Source organism: Artemia sp. Qi Xiang Cuo, chromosome 13, assembly GCF_049724085.1.
Source record: "Artemia sp. Qi Xiang Cuo chromosome 13, ASM4972408v1, whole genome shotgun sequence".
NCBI lineage: Eukaryota > Metazoa > Arthropoda > Branchiopoda > Anostraca > Artemiidae > Artemia > Artemia sp. Qi Xiang Cuo.
In genome coordinates this window covers 64213001-64231850 of record NC_142806.1, presented here as the reverse complement: position 1 = coordinate 64231850, position 18850 = coordinate 64213001, and the positions used below count along the sequence as shown (strand labels likewise).

At 32.8% G+C, this 18850-nt stretch overlaps 1 protein-coding gene across 1 annotated transcript in view; it reads right to left on the bottom strand.

The window, feature by feature from the left end:
- Positions 1-18850, bottom strand: part of cutlet (chromosome transmission fidelity protein 18 homolog) — a 145079-nt gene that overhangs the window by 83140 nt on the left and 43089 nt on the right. Inside the window, exons 6-7 of the mRNA XM_089098657.1 lie at positions 14516-14599; positions 8926-9099 (exon numbers count right to left, since the gene is read on the bottom strand). Coding sequence (XP_088954783.1) covers positions 8926-9099; positions 14516-14599 — 258 coding nt within the window. The remainder of the gene's footprint in view (positions 1-8925; positions 9100-14515; positions 14600-18850) is intronic.

Below are 18850 nucleotides of genomic sequence, written 5' to 3'. Positions count from 1 at the left end.
ACTTAACGAATAAATAAATCTTAAAACGAGTGAAACTTAAATTGAATATGCAAATCAAGTTTGAAGGAATAAAAGAAGCCTAAACCTACTGCGTCATTGGCACTTTACTGAAAACAATTCTTCCATTAATTAAGATTTTAGGGAATAAATATCAGCATATGTATATTAAATTGACAATGCACTTTTTTTTTCAGTAAACTCATTTGAATTTTTTTTCAGTAAAGTACAAATTATATTCTGGCTTTTAGAAAGCATAGGGGTTTTGAACCCTACTCATATTAATATATCCTTGTTTTGAGTTTGACTCTAATATTTATTTTAATATTTGTTCGTTTTGGGTTTCATTTATTTATTGATACTGATTTGGGGTAGTTGTATGCTTGGTAGATTATATGATAGTCCGGACGCCAGGTGTTGAAAGTGTGAATCATACCACGACGGAATGGGGCTGCTACGAGAATTAGCCTGCCTCCACCCCCTAAATTGACCATGCGGATTCAAAAATACCAATGGCACTTGCTTGCGAGTAGTGGAACACTCCGAAACTTGACATTTTATTATATTTTGGTGTTTCATGCAAGAAAATGCATCTTCCACAAAGTTTGAGGTGCAGTTTTCCGCTCAAATAGAAAGGCCTAGAAGCCATAGAATGTTTTCATAACAATCCAACACGATTAGTTAGAAAAAATGGCAGAGTTAAAAAAAAATGGCAAAACTATATGAGTCTTGAACAGTCCTGGAAAGTACAAACAAAATCAAATTGAATATTAGATATATAATGATATTAATTGTTAAAAGATCAATCAGTTCAAGATTTTTTTTTTCACTGTAATTTTATTTTCATTTTCAATGTTGTAAGAACTGGAAAATAATAAATTTGTAATATACGGGTAAATCGTTTTCAGTGAAGCACCAATGACGCAGAAGGCTTTAGGTTTTTACAGTTAAAGAAGGGGGCAGTATCCGAATTTTGTTTTTAGTGAAACTATATTTGTCTTGACTAATCTTGAAAAGAACTAATAAATTAAACTGAATATTTGATGCATAATGATATTAATTGCTAGAAGCTCATCAGTTCAAAATTTTACTGTAATTTTCATATTTATTTTCAATATTAAGCACAAAAGAAAACATTTGTAATATAATTTGTTTTCAGTAAAGCGCCAATGACGCTGTAGGTTTTAGGCTTCTGCAGTGAGGCGATACCCAAGCTCTTGTTTGTAGTTATTTTTATTTAATTCAAACTGGACTTACATATTCTATTTAAGTTTCACTCGTTTTAAGATTTGTTTATTCATTTACATTAATATATATTGTATGTTTGTTCGCATTGATTGTTACTTAATTTCTGTTCGTTTTAAGTTGCATTTATACTTTAATAGCAAAATATTTGTTTTCGTTTTAAGCTTGATTTTCATATTCAATCCAAGCATTACTCGCTTTAAGATCTATTTATTCATTTATATTATTACTTGTTGTATGTTTTTTGCTATGATTGTTTATTTAATTCTGTTCGTTTTGGGTTTCATTTATTCTTTAATAGTAATTTCTGGTCGTTTTGAGTTTGAATTTGAACAGGTATGTGTATCTCCTGAGCTTAATTTTAAAATAGCCTTTAATTTTCTTCGAAAAACTTATTTTTCGGAAGGTTTTTTTTTAATTATTTTTTGTTCTTTTTTGATTGCAAAAAGCTTCAAGTTTTTATGGCATGGGGGGGGGGGGTGCTTACTGTCCGGTTATTATTTACTTTAAAAAACATATATAGAACTTTCAGTTTAAATCGAATTAGGCTTTTTTCAAAGTCTGTACGATTACCTCTTTGATAAAAACTTTATATATGAACAATACACAGCTTGCATAACTTGTGAAAAGCGATTGACAACTATGAATGGATTGAAAAAATATCTCCAATAAGGGGGTTTAGACCATTTCACTTGCTGACACAAAGGTATCACGACAGTTTGGAATTGACCTTAATAAGATTTTGTATGCCAAAGCAATTTTACATCTATCTCAGAGTATGTATTTTAACCTTATAATTGGATAATTATAATCTATTTCCTATGTGTTCTTCCCATAAAAAACGCCTTCCCATAAGTTATAAACCCTCTTTAATAAGTTATGTCCCAGGACATAACTTATCACGCATCTCTCCAGGCCCGAGGGAGTTGGTTTGACACCGGAGTTTTTTGTTATAATAACATTTAAATATTTAACAAAAATGTCTCTCTCAAAATTTTCACCGGAGGTAGGGAGGACGTGGAGGAGGGGGGGGGGGCGAATCATTCATCTATCACCTTTGATTCTTAAAAAGTGAAGAATAACTTTCAGTTTTAAGTCAAATGAGACCTCTCCAAAGTCAATACAAGCATCCCTTCCATAAGAAATAATTGGAAGGATTCGGAGAATCCTTAAATTACAACTCTTGCCCAGAGGGCTGTGGGGGAGTTTTCATCCTCAAAGACCTAATTTCCAGAAATTAAAACTACGTTTAATAAAATGGCTTTCTCAAAATTTTTATTGGATGTGTTTGGGGAAAAGGTGGGCGTCGGCGGGGGGGGGGGGGGCTAGTTGCCCTCAAATCACTTTCGACTATTAAAAGGGCACTAGCCCTTTGAGTTTCCAATCGAATGAGCCTTTTTTGAAGTTTCTAAAACACCGCCTTCTATTAAAAACCTTGGATGCCCCCAGGGCATAAATTAAAACCCTTGCCCTGAGGTTTGCGGGGATTTATCCATCTAAAAAGATATTTTCTATCTGGAAATCAACAGGGCTGAACCAAATGGCTCTCTCAAAATTTTAATTGAATGGGTTTGGAGGAATGATCGGCGAGGGGGGGGGGGGCAGTTGCCCTCCAATCACTTTCGACTATTAAAAAGGGCACTATCCCTTTGAATTTCCAATCAAATGAGCATTTTTTGAAGTTTCTACGACAACGCCTTCTATAAAAACCTTATATGCCCCCAGGTCATAAGATAAGATAAGATTTATTGCTGAAAAATGGCTATCACAAGCCCAAAAGGGCCGAATTCGTACTTAAGCGTCAAATACATATCTTAAAACCTTTGCCCTGAAGGTTGTGGGGGAGTGTCCTCCTCAAAAACATATTTTCTATCTGGAAATCAACTACGCTGAACAAAATGGCTATCTCAAAATTTTGATTGGATGTGTTTGGGGAAATGATGGGCGTCTGGGGGGGGGGGCTAGTTGCACTCCAATCACTTTCGACTATTAAAAAGGGCACTAGCTCTTTAATTTCCGATCGAATGCGCCTGTTTTGAAGTTTCTACGATAACGCGTTCTCTAAAAACATATATGCCCCCAGGGCATAACTTAAAACCCTTCCCCTGAGGGTTGTGGGTAATTGTTCTCCTCAAAAACATATTTTCTATCTGGAAATCAACTACGCTGAACAAAATGGCTATCTCCAAATTTTAGATTGGATGTGTTTGGGGAAATGATCGGCGTGGGAAAAGAGGGGGGCTAGTTGCCCGCCAGTCATATTCGACTATTACACAGGGCAGGGTCCCTTTAATTTAATCTCTATGCAAGCTGTATTGAATTTTCTACGTCAAAGACTTCAATTAAAACCAAAAATAATCTCAGGGCAGATATTATAACCCTTGCCCTCAGGGCTTTAGGGGAGAGTCCTCCTCAAAAATATATTTTCTATCTGGAAATCAATTACGCTGAACAAAATGGCTATCTAAAAATTTTGATTGGATGTATTTGGGGGAATGATGGGCGTGGGGGGGGGGGGGGGCTAGTTGCCCTCCAATCATTTTTGACTATTAAAAAGGGCACTAGCCCTTTCATTTCCAATTGAATGAGCCTGTTTTGAAGTTTCTACGACAACGCCTTCTATAAAAACCTTACTTAACCCCAGGGCATAACTTAAAACCCTTGCCCTGAGGGTTTTGGGGAAGTGTCCTCCTCAAAAATATATTTATTTCCTGGAAATCAACTGCACTGAACAAAATGACTATCTGAAAATTTTCATTGGATGTGTTTGGGGAAATAATGGGCGTGGGGGGGAGGGGGGTGGGGTAGTAACACTCATATCAATTTCGTCTATTAAAAAGGGCACTAGCTCTTTAATTTCCAATCGAGTGAACTTGTTTTGAAGTTTCCACGACAACGCCTTATATAAAAACCTTATATTCCCCCGAGGAGTAACTTAAAACTCTTTCCCAGAGAGATTTGGTGGAGAGTCCTCCTCTAAAATATATTTTCTATCCGGAAATCAACTACGCCGAATAAAATGGCTATCTCAAAATTTTGATTGGATGTGTTTGGGGGAATGATGGGCGTGGGGGGGGGCTTGTTGCCCTCCGATCATTTTCGACTATTAAAAATGGCACTAGCTCTTTAATTTCCAATCGAATGAGCCTGTTTTGAAGTTTCTACGACAACACCTTCCATAAAAACCTTATATGCCCCCAGGGCATAACTTAAAACCCGGGCCCTGAGGGTTGTGGGGGGGGTGTCCTCCTCAAAAATATATTTTCGATCTGGAAATCAACTACGCTGAACAAAATGGCTATCTCAAAATTTTGATTGGATGTGTTTGGGGAAATGATTGGCGCGGGGGGGGGGAGGGGGCTAGTTACACTCCAATCACTTTCGACTATTAAAAAGGGCACTATCTCTTTAATTTCCAATGGAATGAGCCTGTTTTGAAGTTTCTACGACAACGCCTTCTATAAAAACCCTATATGCCCCCAGGGCGTAACTTAAAACCCTTGCCCTGAGGGTTGTGGGGAGTATCCTCCTCAAAAATATATTTTCATTCTGAAAATCAACGCCGCTGAACAACCGGGCAATCTGAAAATTTTGCGGGGTGCGGTGTGCGGGAAGGATGGGCGTGGGGGGGGCTTGTTTCTCTCCGATTGTTCTTCACTTCGAAAAAAAATACAAGAAATCTTGATTTCAGATTAAATGAGCCCCCTTCCAACCTGTTGTTATGTTCCCTATCATGTAAAGTGTTGCTGGGAAAAAAAAATAATAATAATACGCTGGAGCCGTATGGCCTTTACTATAGGCAACGCTACAGCGTTGCCTCTGATTAGCCATGGCTCAAGTTTTTCATCACTTACACCAAATTGATTTATAGTTAGGGCAATAGTAAGGGCTGGAGTAGTATGCAAAAGGGCTAGCTTATAAGTATACAAACATCTGTATTTTCTTTTAGATTTTCATACAGAAACTATACTACGATATTGATGAGCAACACTAGATCGCATTGTTTTTTGGGGTTTTTTTTTCGTTCTTTTCGAAAAAAATATTTCAAAATTATTCCAATAATTTGATGGGAGAACTTAAAGAGACTTCAAGTCAGATGAAATTAATCTTCTACACTTCAAGTAGATGAATCAGCCTTGTTCCACTTAACACCACTGCCTTGTTTTCGCCTGAAGAAATTAACCCCTAGGTTAATACATAATGGATACATAACATAATATAATAATAAATTAAGTTAGGTCGGGTTAGGTTTCCATAATTTTGTTTCTAAAATATTATTTTATCCTCTTATTTTGTTATATTTTACTAGGATTAACCTAACTTCACTTCTTGGATGCGTTCCCAAATACCCGACGAGTACCATATAGGAGATAAAAAAGAGAGAAATTATCTAGCGGAAATTTCATAATGTAGACAATTTTCTACATCCGTATTCTTATATATAATATATATTTTATATATAGTATATATTATATATTTATTTATATATATATATATATTTAAATATAAATATTATATTAAAATATAATATAGATATTATATATATATTTATATTATACATCTTATATATAGTATATATTATATATATAATATATATAAATATCTCTCAGCTTCATCTTTTTTTTGTTATTTCTTCTTGTTCTTGTTACAAGTGTGCTTCAAAAAACGAATGTAAGTCGTGATACTAACATAAAATGTTCGCTCACAATGATTTTGATGCATAAAAAAGGTTTTAAAAACCCATACGAAGTAAATCTTTATTCATCCACTCTACATCCACTAGAAGGAATGTTTCAAAAATATTTAAGCTGTAAGCATTAACATTTTTAATATTTTTTTTTTAATTTTAAACAATGTCGGAGACGCTGAACGCAAAGCATTTAAATAAAGTTAACGGCTAAACAGCAAAAAGAAGACACATAAACAAAGAATGAAGAATTATCAAAATTGACACTATTGAAAGAAAAAAGTTTTTGCACTGACAGCATTTGAATCGTTCAGAGTGCCAGATGCATTCATAAGTTTATAGAAGAAAAAAACTAAGTTAACTTGAAAAACTAAGAAAAAATGACCCCTAAGTTAATATGGAATGAATAGGAGGTAATTAGCTTGAGATTGCTTGTGGGGTCAAGGAGGATTGCAATTTGGGAGAAGAAAGAACATACACAGCTGTGCTTGCCTCAGACTGCTCGGTTCTGCAATGAGTTGTTAGTAGTAGTAGTCTTTTGCTTCGACTTTGAGAATGCTGTTGCTTTATCGAGAGGTGATTTTCATCTTAAAATTTACAAGAGAAAACTGAACATGTTTATTATGACTCAGGTGATTTAAAATTCTCGTAATCTTAAAAAAGAGAAAAAGTAAGGTTTATATCATTTTTAAAGGTATTTCTTTTTTTTTGTCCAACGACTTACAGAATAGCGAGGTATCTGGTAATTTTGCTAACTAAAAAAAAAAAATCCCAGTAGGTATAAAGTAAATGTAATGTTTCATTTAAGTTTTTTTTTCCAAGTGTTAAGTGTTTTCTTTTTTCAATGGCCGTTTTTCCAAGTATTAAGTACTATTATTAGGTTAATGTAGTGTTTCATTTAAGTGTTTTATGATGATCACTGATCAAAGCCTATGTTATTTGTACCTTTCATTTATGTTATTTTACTGTGTTCATGGCCGTATATTTGGCTTTAAAATACGCTTATCTATCTATTTATCTAATATGCAGAATAATTGCGCCAAACACATTTTGCATGCAGACCCGCAATTTATTTCTGTGATGAAGTTATATTCTGTGATTCTGTGATGAAGGGTGGGGGGATGAAGTTATATTGGCAGTTCACAAAACCTTACATTGCCAGCAAGTTCTATCATACCTGTGAAATCTTTATTAATAAGTAATAAAAAAAAATCATAAATAATAAATAAGCTTCAGCGTTAATCAATCTTCTTGGATTAGAACTGAATCTTTCCAAGACGTTATTGATTAATTGCTTCTTGTTTGACTTTTATTCTGTCATTCCAGCTGTTGGCTTTAGACTGTGGCTTTAACTTAGGGGTTATGTCGAACAGTCAGACATCGTATTCTGTCAGAGCGACAGCATAAATATTAAACAGTAGCGAAAATTTGATTTAGAAATGGGACACATCATAGCTTCAGCAAAAGCTTTTGTTTATATTTCCCCTCTGAAGCTACTGGATGCAATTTCATTAAACCTAAATGTATTCAACCAGATTGCCTTCCTTGGCTTTGTTAGAGCAAGATAAAAACAGTTTGGTTATTATTCTTTTAATACCCATTTCTTAAACTTTCGTTTTGTCGAAACTTTATATTGCGAACAGAGAGGTGAACTCGCCAGCAACTAAATTATATTTCATAAATACAAGTAATTTTACAAAGTGAAATTGATTCTCGAATTCAGTAATGTTACCGTCATCTTTCTCAAGAATTTTTGAACAGGGAAGATCCCTAAGAAGTCCCTAAGAGCCCGGATATGAGGAAGAAGCTTGATTTTTATTTACAAGGAAACTATCAATTTTTTAGTTCAACCAGATCATAGCGATAGCGGAGTCACGAAAAAGGTATGCGACTGATGTGTCCCAAAAATATTTAATGGAGAGTATAGAAATATTTGCTACTGTTTAATATTTATGCTATGGTCAGAGCTATGCTTTACATCTCTGATAACAGCTTTAGCTAAAGGAAGTTTTATGATAAGCAAAATCGCCCAAGAACTCTAATACTGCTGAAAAGACACTGAACTTTAATACAAAGCCTGAGAATTCTGTTATAAACAAAATTATCGAAAGTTCTTTGATACGCTTAGAATCCATTTTTGTTCAAGAGAAATAAGATCTTGGCATTTTGATAAGAAGAAAAACAGGCTTAGCATTTTATTATATTTGATTTTTAGGATTCTGATAGTCACAGAAAAGTTAAAACTTGTTACTTGTTCTGTGATTCTAGCAAGGACAGAGATGTAGAACCATTCTTAAATGTTTCTGTTAAAAGACATTTGCAAAGGTTAGGGGACATTATGGCTAATAATTCATTACCTTTAATTAACTAGTATCTCTATTATCAATTATTCATTATCTCTAACAAATCAATTACTTTGCTTCAAAGAACTAAGTTGTTTTTCAGTTGTCAGTCTATCATACAGGTTTTTTTTTAGAATTAGGAGTACCTTGGCAACATCCCACATTGACTAGACAACCAGGTTTCCAACCGTACATAATTTCTTAGACCACACTGCTTTTCCATTTATGAAAAATTAAGCAAGAAAAACGGGTTTTAATTTTGATAAAGCAGTGAATAAATACAACAAAATTAACACTTAATTAAACAAACACACTCCGAATATTTCGGCCCTACGTCCGGGAGCCTTTCTCAACGGAAAAAAAAGAGAGAAAAAAAAACAAAGAAATATTTATATTTCTTTTCTTTTTTTCTCTCTCTCTCTCTCTCTTTGTGTGTTAGTTTTGTTGTATTTCGATGTATATTATTTATTAAAGAACATTCTTTTTTGTTTTCCTCTTTTTTTTCCGTTGAGAAAGGCTCCCGGACGTGGAGCCAAAATATTCGGAGTGTTTTTCAATTAAGTGTTTATTTTGATTGTTATTTATTCACTGCTTTAATAAAATTAAAACCAGTTTTTCTTACTTAATTTTTCTAATTGTACTGAAAGAACTAACCTCATGACTTAGAAGATCGAAATACTTTCTTGGTCGATAGGATTCAAGCCAGGAAGAATCACCTGATTCAACTTTAGTTTCTTTGTGCCTTTTTCTCTTTCTAAATTCTAAGTTTCCAAAGGATTCAAATCGCTTCTCCAGTGCCTCTTTCTTCTCTTTTTCTTTCTTTTCCTTCTAAAAATGTAATAAATGAATAAACGTAATAAATGAATAAAAAGTAAAAATGAATAAATAATAAATCAAGGAGCTTCAGGACAGGTCTTACAGAATATCTTGATTCAGAACTCTTTGAAAAGTGTTCTTCAACATTTTATGTACTTTCCAAATTACAGATTATTTTCATGAATGATGTAGCCCGCAAACAAAATTCTTGTTTTTTTTTTTTTTTTTTTGATTAACAGAAACTTTGTTGCTCAGAACCCAACTAAATTATGTAAACCTTTTGATGCTTCTGGAGTGCCTCTTTCTTAGGCACTCCTTTAAAGTTTAATTAGATATTAGGGAGGGCATATCGGCCAAAAAAAAGTTTTTCCTTTCTAATAATTTCCATTTGCCCCTTTATCCAAAGAAATAAAATTGTGCAGTGCTGAGGGAGAGAAGGTACTCCGGGACTCTTGAGTGCCTCTATAGCAAATCAGAGGCGTCTCAACCAGTTCCACATAATACCTATATCCTGAAAACTTTTTCAGAAATCCCAAACGTGCTTTCAAAATTACCTATTATTTTCATGTAAAAAAAAAAATGCAGAAATAAGTCAGAATTTTTTTTTACAGAAACAGAAACGAAATAGAAAAGAAATAAATAAAACAAAACAGAAATTTAAAGGATTTCTCTACTATACTTTTATATATCGGTTTCATTTCCATATATAATTTCTTATCATACACTGCCTTTTGTATTCACAATTAAAATATAAATATTGTAATTATATTTTTCTTGCTGCATTTACAATTAAAATGAAAATATAAATATAGCAATGGACAAACTTCTAATTAAGACAGTGAGCTTCTAATTATGTAAAATATTATATTAAATTAAATTCTAATAAGTAAAAAACTTCTAATTAAGTAAAATATTAAAGTCGTGCCAAGCAAATAGTTGTAAAAAGTTTTTAGGTATGTTTTACCGGGTTATCTTTTCTTTATATAGAGTTTTTCGTATTTTAGGTTTTTCGTATGTTTAGCTGTTTACTCTATTTAGTTGAGTGTTCAAATCAAGTTTCAGCCGTTGTTATACCTGTTGTTATCATTTTCATTGTTGTTATGTTATCATTTTATTTTTGATAGCATTTCCCAAGAACATTATTAGGGTGAGGATTCAGTATTGGTTTCATGACTCACCAATGTTTTACAAGTCTTTCTCTTGATTCGCCAAGCAACTTATAGCCTAAAGTTTTCACTCAAGGCGCATGCATCAATAAATAAAAACAAAAATATGAGCGTTGATCCACTATATCATTACACGGTCAAGCTCTACTAGGTCATTCTAAAAGTGACTTAAAACACAGGAGAAGAATTTTATTTTATTTTTCTTCACATTTCTACAAATCTTTAGAACAACTTAGAAGAGCTTAACTATGATAATGATAACTATGATAACTATGATAATGATAACTATGATAATGATAACTATGATAATGATAACTATGATAACTATGATAATGATAACTATGATAATGATAACTATGATAACTATGATAATGATAACTATGATAACTATGATAATGATAACTATGATAATGATAACTATGATAATGATAACTATGATAACTATGATAATGATAACTATGATAACGATAACTATGATAACTATGATAATGATAACTATGATAACTATGATAATGATAACTATGATAACTATGATAATGATAACTATGATAATGATAACTATGATAATGATAACTATGATAACTATGATAATGATAACTATGATAACTATGATAATGATAACTATTATAACTATGATAATGATAACTATCATAACTATCATAATGATAACTATGATAACTATGATAATGATAACTATGATAACTATGATAATGATAACTATGATAATGATAACTATGATAACTATGATAATGATAACTATGATAACTATGATAATGATAACTATGATAACTATGATAATAACTATGATAATGATAACTATGATAACTATGATAACTATGATAATGAATAACTATGATAACTATGATAACTATGATACCCCCACAATAATTATACTTTAATATTAAAAAAACATTTCATGATAATAATTAATGTTGAGGGTACTATATAATGCAGCAAACATTTTGCAGCAAGTACCGGCGTCACACATTCTATCTTCAAAATGGAATGCAGATCTTACAGTCATTGATGGAACATAGGGTGTCAAATTGACATTTAGGTTTCTGAGTCTTTTAACAGGAACTGGTATTAAGTTCGTTATCCAGCCTTATAGCAGCTGGAATCGAACCCCTGACCTCACATTGCCCAGATGAGCATCCATCCACTGTACTACCATAGGCTTTAACCTATCACCGAATACATCGGCAATCAAGCAAATCTTACATAGAAATTAGGAGTAAGCCAAATAAAACAAAGAAAATAGAAAAAATAGAAAAAAAAGATAGGGCAAAGGCATGCACCTATAAAAGGTGAAACAAATGGAATGTTGATTTTCATAGCCTATGTGCCAACAAAAAAAAGTTCTTGTGTATTTTATGATGCATTTTTTTGGAAAGAGCATATATTTTTTTTGGAATCATGATATTTTTTTTTTTTTCATTTCCACCCTATTAACGATTTTCTGTCGACAATTTTGTAAGCTAAAACATTTATTTTCATAGGCTAGGAGAAAATTGGTAGCTAAAGTTAACGATGAAACGGGTCTAATAACCCAGACCTTCGGGTTTAAATAATTTTGGTTTTTATTATTGTTATTTCTTTCAATCTACTACAAAAAGAGATGTCTAAGTTTATTATGCAAACAGATTTTTTGGTCATTTTTTACATACAACTATTACCGAGCACAGCAAAAATTGCGGACAGAAACATTTTACGTCCTATGAAACCTTTAACGATCTCTTTAATCGTTTACACCCTGTGCAGGATTTGAAAAAAAAACTTTAAGAAGCTTAAAAAATAGTTTTGGACATTACAATAAAGATGTAAATTACGATAATATCAATAACCTAAGCGTACAATAACCATAAACTATTGCTTAAAAAACAACTCTAAAATATATCCAAACTTAACAAGTTGGCCCTTAATTTATATTTATTTTAATTAAATTTAACTTCAATTATTAAGGCTTAAGTGCAAAGCCTACGTGACATGTTAATATTTTCGAACAAACATTGAAACATGCGGTAACATTTTTTTTTTTTTTTAGCCACTGTGCACAAATACTTCTGACTTCTAGTAGTGGCTATATTTATTTCGTTAACGTAGTATTTTGTGAATTGATAAAAAATGCATCATCAATCAAGCCGATGTCATCAATCAAATGTGCATCAATCAATCAACCGAATGTGCATCAATCAATCAACCAAAAAAACATTGCTCAAGAAAATAGATCATTGAAGCCATAATAAGACATTAAAATAACACAAGCCTTAGGTATTTATTTAACAGGATGAATATCCCAGGCGGGGGGGGGGCTATTTGTCTAAATATCTTACAGATGAGGGAGGGTAAGGACATTAATAAGCGGCAAGGGAGTTGTGGTCCGTTTCTAAGTCTTATTACTTGCTATTACTTCTGAGATAGTAAATTCAATTGTTGGTCTTACTAATATCTTCAGGGACATGCTAGTTTAATTGGCTTACCTGAATTTTTCTTTCAAGGTAGTTTTTTTTTTTCATTTTCACCCTATTAACACATTTCTGTCGACAATTTTTGTTAGCTAAAACATTTATTTTCATAGGCTAGGCGAAAATTGGTAGCTAAAGTTAATGATGGAACGGGTCTAATAACACAGACCTTCGGGATTAAATAATTTTGGTTTTTATTATTGTTATTTCTTTCAATCTACTACAAAAAGAGATGTCTAAGTTTATTATGCTAATTTCACAGACGTCTACCTATCTTTTTAAGTATGCCTTTTTTAAACCAAAAACGGGCAAAAGTTTATTGATAAAATAATTTTTTGCTGATAGAAATAAAGAATGAAGTTGAATAAAGCCTTTAACCAACAAAAACTACTGCCTCGCAGTCTATAAGACTAGTGCAAATAAATCGAATGATGATATTTTCATATGTTCATGGGACTATGAAAAACTAGATCTTTAGTGAAGACACAAAACAACATAGGTTTCTTTGTACAATAAAAATATCAATAAGTTTTATTTTAGTATATTTCTTACAATTTAGTATATTTCTTCCGGTATAAAAATAAAGCACTCTTCTTGGTTATGCGCAGGTATATGGTGCATGGGCGTCGAAACACTAATTCTTTTTTGTTTTAAGTTGAAGCTTCCCTCTTTATTTCCATCAGAAAAACTCTGTTTTCCTAATTAGTCAAAGCTACGACCATGATATGAATATTCTCTACTGCTCTCCATATTTTTCTGATGATTTAATTTTTTATTCAGCTATCCTACAGTTTTGTTTCATGTACTATCTTCTCAACAGCACTTTGTTTCATGTGCTATCAATATAAAGCCCTGTTGTTGTTTTTTTTAAGTTGATTGGAAGGTTTTCAGATTGATTTTGCTTTTATTTTATTAATGATTGTAAGATTAGTTCTATATGCTGTTCGCCAGTCCAACAGGTAGAAAGTCCCGTTTTATGAGTTGATTTTACGATGTTTAGATTAATTCTACTTTTCTTCCTATTTTCTTTCATTTTTTTTTATTTTATGACTAGTTTAATGGACTAGATTAATTCTACTTTTCTTCCTATTTTCTTTCATTTTTTTTTATTTTATGACTAGTTTGATGGACTAGATTAATTATACTTTTCTTCCTATTTTCTTTCATTTTTTTTATTTTATGACTAGTTTAATGGACTAGATTAATTCTACTTTTCTTCCTATTTTCTTTCATTTTTTTTTATTTTATGAATAGTTTGATGGACTAGATTAATTATACTTTTCTTACTATTTTCTTTCATTTTTTTTTATTTTATTACTAGTTTGATGGACTAGATTAATTCTACTTTTCTTCCTATTTTCTTTCATTTTTTTTATTTTATGACTAGTTTGATGGACTAGATTAATTCTACTTTTCTTCCTATTTTCTTTCATTTTTTTTGTATTTTATGACTAGTTTGATGGACTACTTTCCCACCCAACAGGATGAAAACCCCCTTTTTAACTTGACTTTATAGTTTTTAGATTGAATTAAACTAAACTTTTCAGTTTTTCAGTAAATTTTTATCAATAGTTCTATGGGTTACTTTCCCACCCAACAGGCCATAAGCCCTGTCAGATTTATGTAATAAGTGAATTCACTAAAAAAAAAAAAAAAAATAAAAAAAAATAAAAAAATATCAAAAAAAAAACATGAAGTTTTTAATCCAATTAATGATACAGAGAATAAACAGCAGCAACTTTGTAACAAATTTTTACTAAGACAGCACTTGCATGGCAAATATTCTTTAAATCTTACCTCTTTTTCCAACTGTAATTTTAGGGCAGATATAGAAACGCCTAAAAGAGTCCCAGGTTTATGGCTCTTTACATCAGAAATGTGCTACGAAACAAAAAAAAGACACATTAGTAGACAGTACAAGATGGTAACAATGACATTTTGGGTTTTTTATATCTGTTCACTATTTTATTATATCTTCCATCTATTTAATTTTTAATCTGTTTATTTTTTTAATTATTCATTTACTGCTAGTTTTTTGTTATCTTTTTTTTCAAAAAATCTAAAGACAAATGGAGTAATCAAATACTAACAGTTGTTATTTAACAGCAGTACAACCATGGTTGCCGAACGTAATTTGTTTCAAAATATGGCTGAGCACTGATTTGTTAGAAAAATGAAACTATATTTTCCTTAGAAAATAGTTAAAATTGGATTCAAGCGTTCTAACCATCTGATAAATGATGATTTACGAGTTTGCTGTTATACACAATTTGGAAAGGCGTGCATTTAAAAAATATCACTTTTCTCTTACGTACAACTTTTCTCTCTTTTTCTGTAGGATTAATTTAAGAAACTTTTTCCAAAAAATAAGTTTTTCAAAGAAAAGTAAAGAGCTCCATTAAACAAAAAATGAGCAAAAATAAAATCAAATAATATACTAAGCTCGAAACTACCACAAATCAGCAAAAAATACATTTTGATTACTGAAAAAATACAAATGAATGTGCATTATCAGTTTAATATACATATACTGATGATCAGTAATCAAAATGTTAAAATTATTTGATTTATTAAAGTTATAAAAGTAAAAACATTTATATTTTATTCAGTAAAGGGCAAAAATTGTTCTGGCCTTGGCAATGCATAGGGGTTTTGCGCCCAACTTATGTTAATTTCTGCTCGTTTTGACTCGGTTATTTATTGTAATTTCTGTTCGATTTGGGTTTCATTTATTTATCGATGCTGATTTGTGGTAGTGTCACGCTTGGTAGATTATTTGATTTTATTTTTGCAAATTTTTTGTTTAATGGAGTTCTTTACTTTTCTTTGAAAAACTTATTTTGTGGAAAGTTTGTTAAATTAATTTCTGTTCGTTTTATATTGACATAGTCTTTTCAGGGAAAAAATAGTACTTTAAATATATTCGTTTTTCAAGACTTTATAGTTTGGCCTGCTATTTGTATGCTGCAGAAAAATTTTCAGCAATTTTTAACAACATACACCTTTTTAAATATCTGGACACAAGTAGTACTGTTTAATTTAGTTTCATACCTCCTATAATTGACCTGAAATGGAAAAATTGATACAATTCGCAAAACAATTTGTTTACTTTCTTTGATAGCTTGGATACACTTACGATATTTTGAATTCGCTAAATTTTAAGAGAAGAAATGGGTGGGTTGGTGTGGGTGGGTGGTAACGGAAGGGGGATTAGTTGCCGTCAAATCACTTTCGACTATTAAAAAGGGCATCAGCCCTTTCTATTTTCAATCGAAGGAGCCCCTTTCGAAGTTCTCACGACAACTCCTTCGATACGAAGTGTCCTGGTCTAAACAACAACAACAACAAAAAATAATACATTATACCCACTTCAATCTTTACTATAAAAACGTCAAGCCTTCCTATCACTTTCGACTATTAAAATGGACACTACGCCTTTCGATTTCCAATTGAATGAGTCCTTTTGGAAACGACAACGCTTTCTATAAACACCTTATATGCCCCCAGGGCATAAATTAAAACCCTTACCCTAAGGTCTGTTAGGATGGTTGTCATCCTCTAAGACCGAATTTCAGCTTTCAACTACGTTTAACAACATGGCTATCTCAAAATTTTGGTGGGATGTATTCGGGTAATTAGTGGGCGTGAGCGGGTTGTTTGTCCCCTTCCAATCACTTTCTAATATTAAAAAGGGCACAAGCCACTACAATTTCCATTTGAATGACGACTTTTCGAAGTTTCTACGACAACTTCTTCGATACAAAGTGCCCTGCTCAAAAGGAAAAAATTAATAAATAATACATTGTGCCAACATCGTTCTTACATACCCCCAGGCATAACTTAAAACCCTTGCCCTGAGGGATGTGAGGGAGTGTCCTCCTCTTTACTTAGTCCCCGTTTCTTGTCTCGTTCTCGGGTGTCCCCGTTCTTTACTTAGGCAGCGCGATCGTGCTGCCTATGATTTATACAACTTTCTATATAAACCTTATATAACCCCAGGGCATAACTTACAACCCATGCACTGAGGGCTCTGAGGGGGTTATAATCCTAAAATACCTAATTTCCAGAACGTTCAACTACGTTGAGAAAAACGGATATCTCAAAATTTTGATTGGATGTGATTTGGAAAAGGGTGGGCGTGAGAGGGGCGTTATTCGCTATCCAATCACTTTCAACTATTAAAAAAGGCACTAACCCTTTCCATTTCCAATTGAATTAGCCCTTTTGAAGTGTCTACGACAACGCTTTCAATAAAAACCTCAGGGCATATCTTACAACCCTTGCCCCTAGGCCAGTAGGGGGGGATTGTCATCCTTAAAGACCTAATTTACAAAACTTTCAACTACGTTGAATAAAATGGCTATCTAAAAATTTTGATTGGATGTGTTTGGGAAAAAGGTGGGCGTGAGAGGGGGATTAGTTGCCCTCAAATCACTTTCGACTATTAAAAAGGGTACTATCCCTTTGAATTTAAAATCAAATGAGCCTTTTTTCTGTTTATACGACAAAGATTTCAATAAAAACCTTATATGCCCCCAGGGCATAACTTATAATCCTCGCCCTGAGGGTTGTGGGGGAGTGTCCTCCTCAAAAATATGTTTTCTATCTGGAAATCAACTACGCTGAACAAAATGGCTATCTCCTAACTTTTATTGGATGTGTTTGGGGGAAAGATGGGTGTGTGTGGGGGGGCAAGTCGAATTCCATTAACTTTCGACTATTAAAAAGGGCACAAGCACTTTGAATTTCCAATCGAATGAGCTTTTTTTGAAGTTTCTACGACAACGCCTTCTTTAAAAACATTATATGCCCCCAGGCCTAACTTAAAACCCTTGCCCTGAGGGCTGTGGGGGAGTGCCCTCCCCAAAAACATATTTTCTATCAGGAAATCAACTACGCTGAACATAATGGCTATCTCAAAATGTTGATTGGATGTGTTTGGGGAAATGATGGGCGTGGGGGGGGGGGGAGGAGGGGCTAGTTGCCCTCCAATAGCTTTCGACCATTAAAAAAAGCACTAGCTCTTTGAATTTCCAATCGAATGAGCATTTTTTGAAGTTTCTACGACAAAGCCTTCTATAAAAACCTTATATGCCCCCAGGGCATAACTTAAAACCCTTGCCCCGAGGGTTATGGGGATGTGTCCTCCTCAAAAACATATTTTCTATCGGGAAATCAACTACGCTGAACAAAATGGCTATCTCAAAATTTTTATTAGATGTGTTTGGATGAATGATGGGCGTAGGGGGGGGGCTAGTTGCCCTCCAATCACTTTTGACTATTAAAAAGGGCACTAGCCACTCCAATTTCCAATCGAATGAGCCCCTTTCGAAGTTTCTACGACAACTCCTTGGATACGAAGTACCCGGGCATTACTTTTATAACTTTAATAAATCAAATAATATAAATATTCTGATTACTAAATATCAGTATATGTATATTAAACTGACAATGCACATTCATTTGTATTTTTTCAGTAAAGTGCAAATTTTGTTCTGGCCTTGGGAAGGCATAGGGGTTTTGCGCCCAACTTATGTTAATTTCTGCTCGTTTTGGGTTTGACTCGGTAAATTATTGTAATTTCTGTTCGTTTTGGGTTTCATTTATTTATCGATGCTGATTTATGGTAGTTTCACGCTTGGTAGATTATTTGATTTTATTTTTGCTCATTTTTTGTTTAATGGAGTTCATTACTTTTCTTTGAAAAACTTATTTTGTGGAAAAAGTTTTTTTAATTTATTTCTGTTCGTTTTATATTGACATAGTCTTTTCAGGGAAATAGAAAATAATACTTTACATCTTTTCATTTTTTAAGACTTTATAATTTGGCCTGCAAAATTTTGATTGGATGTGTTTGGGAAAATGGTGGGCGTGAGAGGGGTATTAGTCGCTATCCTATCACTTTTATCTATTAAAAAAGGCACTAGCCCTTTCAATTTCCAATTGAATGCGCCATTTTGAAGTTTCTACGACAACACTTTCAATAAAAACTTTATATGCCCCAGGGCATATTTTAAAACCCTTGCCCTGAGGGATGTGGGGGGAGGGGTTGTCATACTTAAAGACCTAATTTCAAAAACTTTCAACTACGTTGAGTAAAATGGCTATCTAAAAGTTTTGATTGGGTGTTTT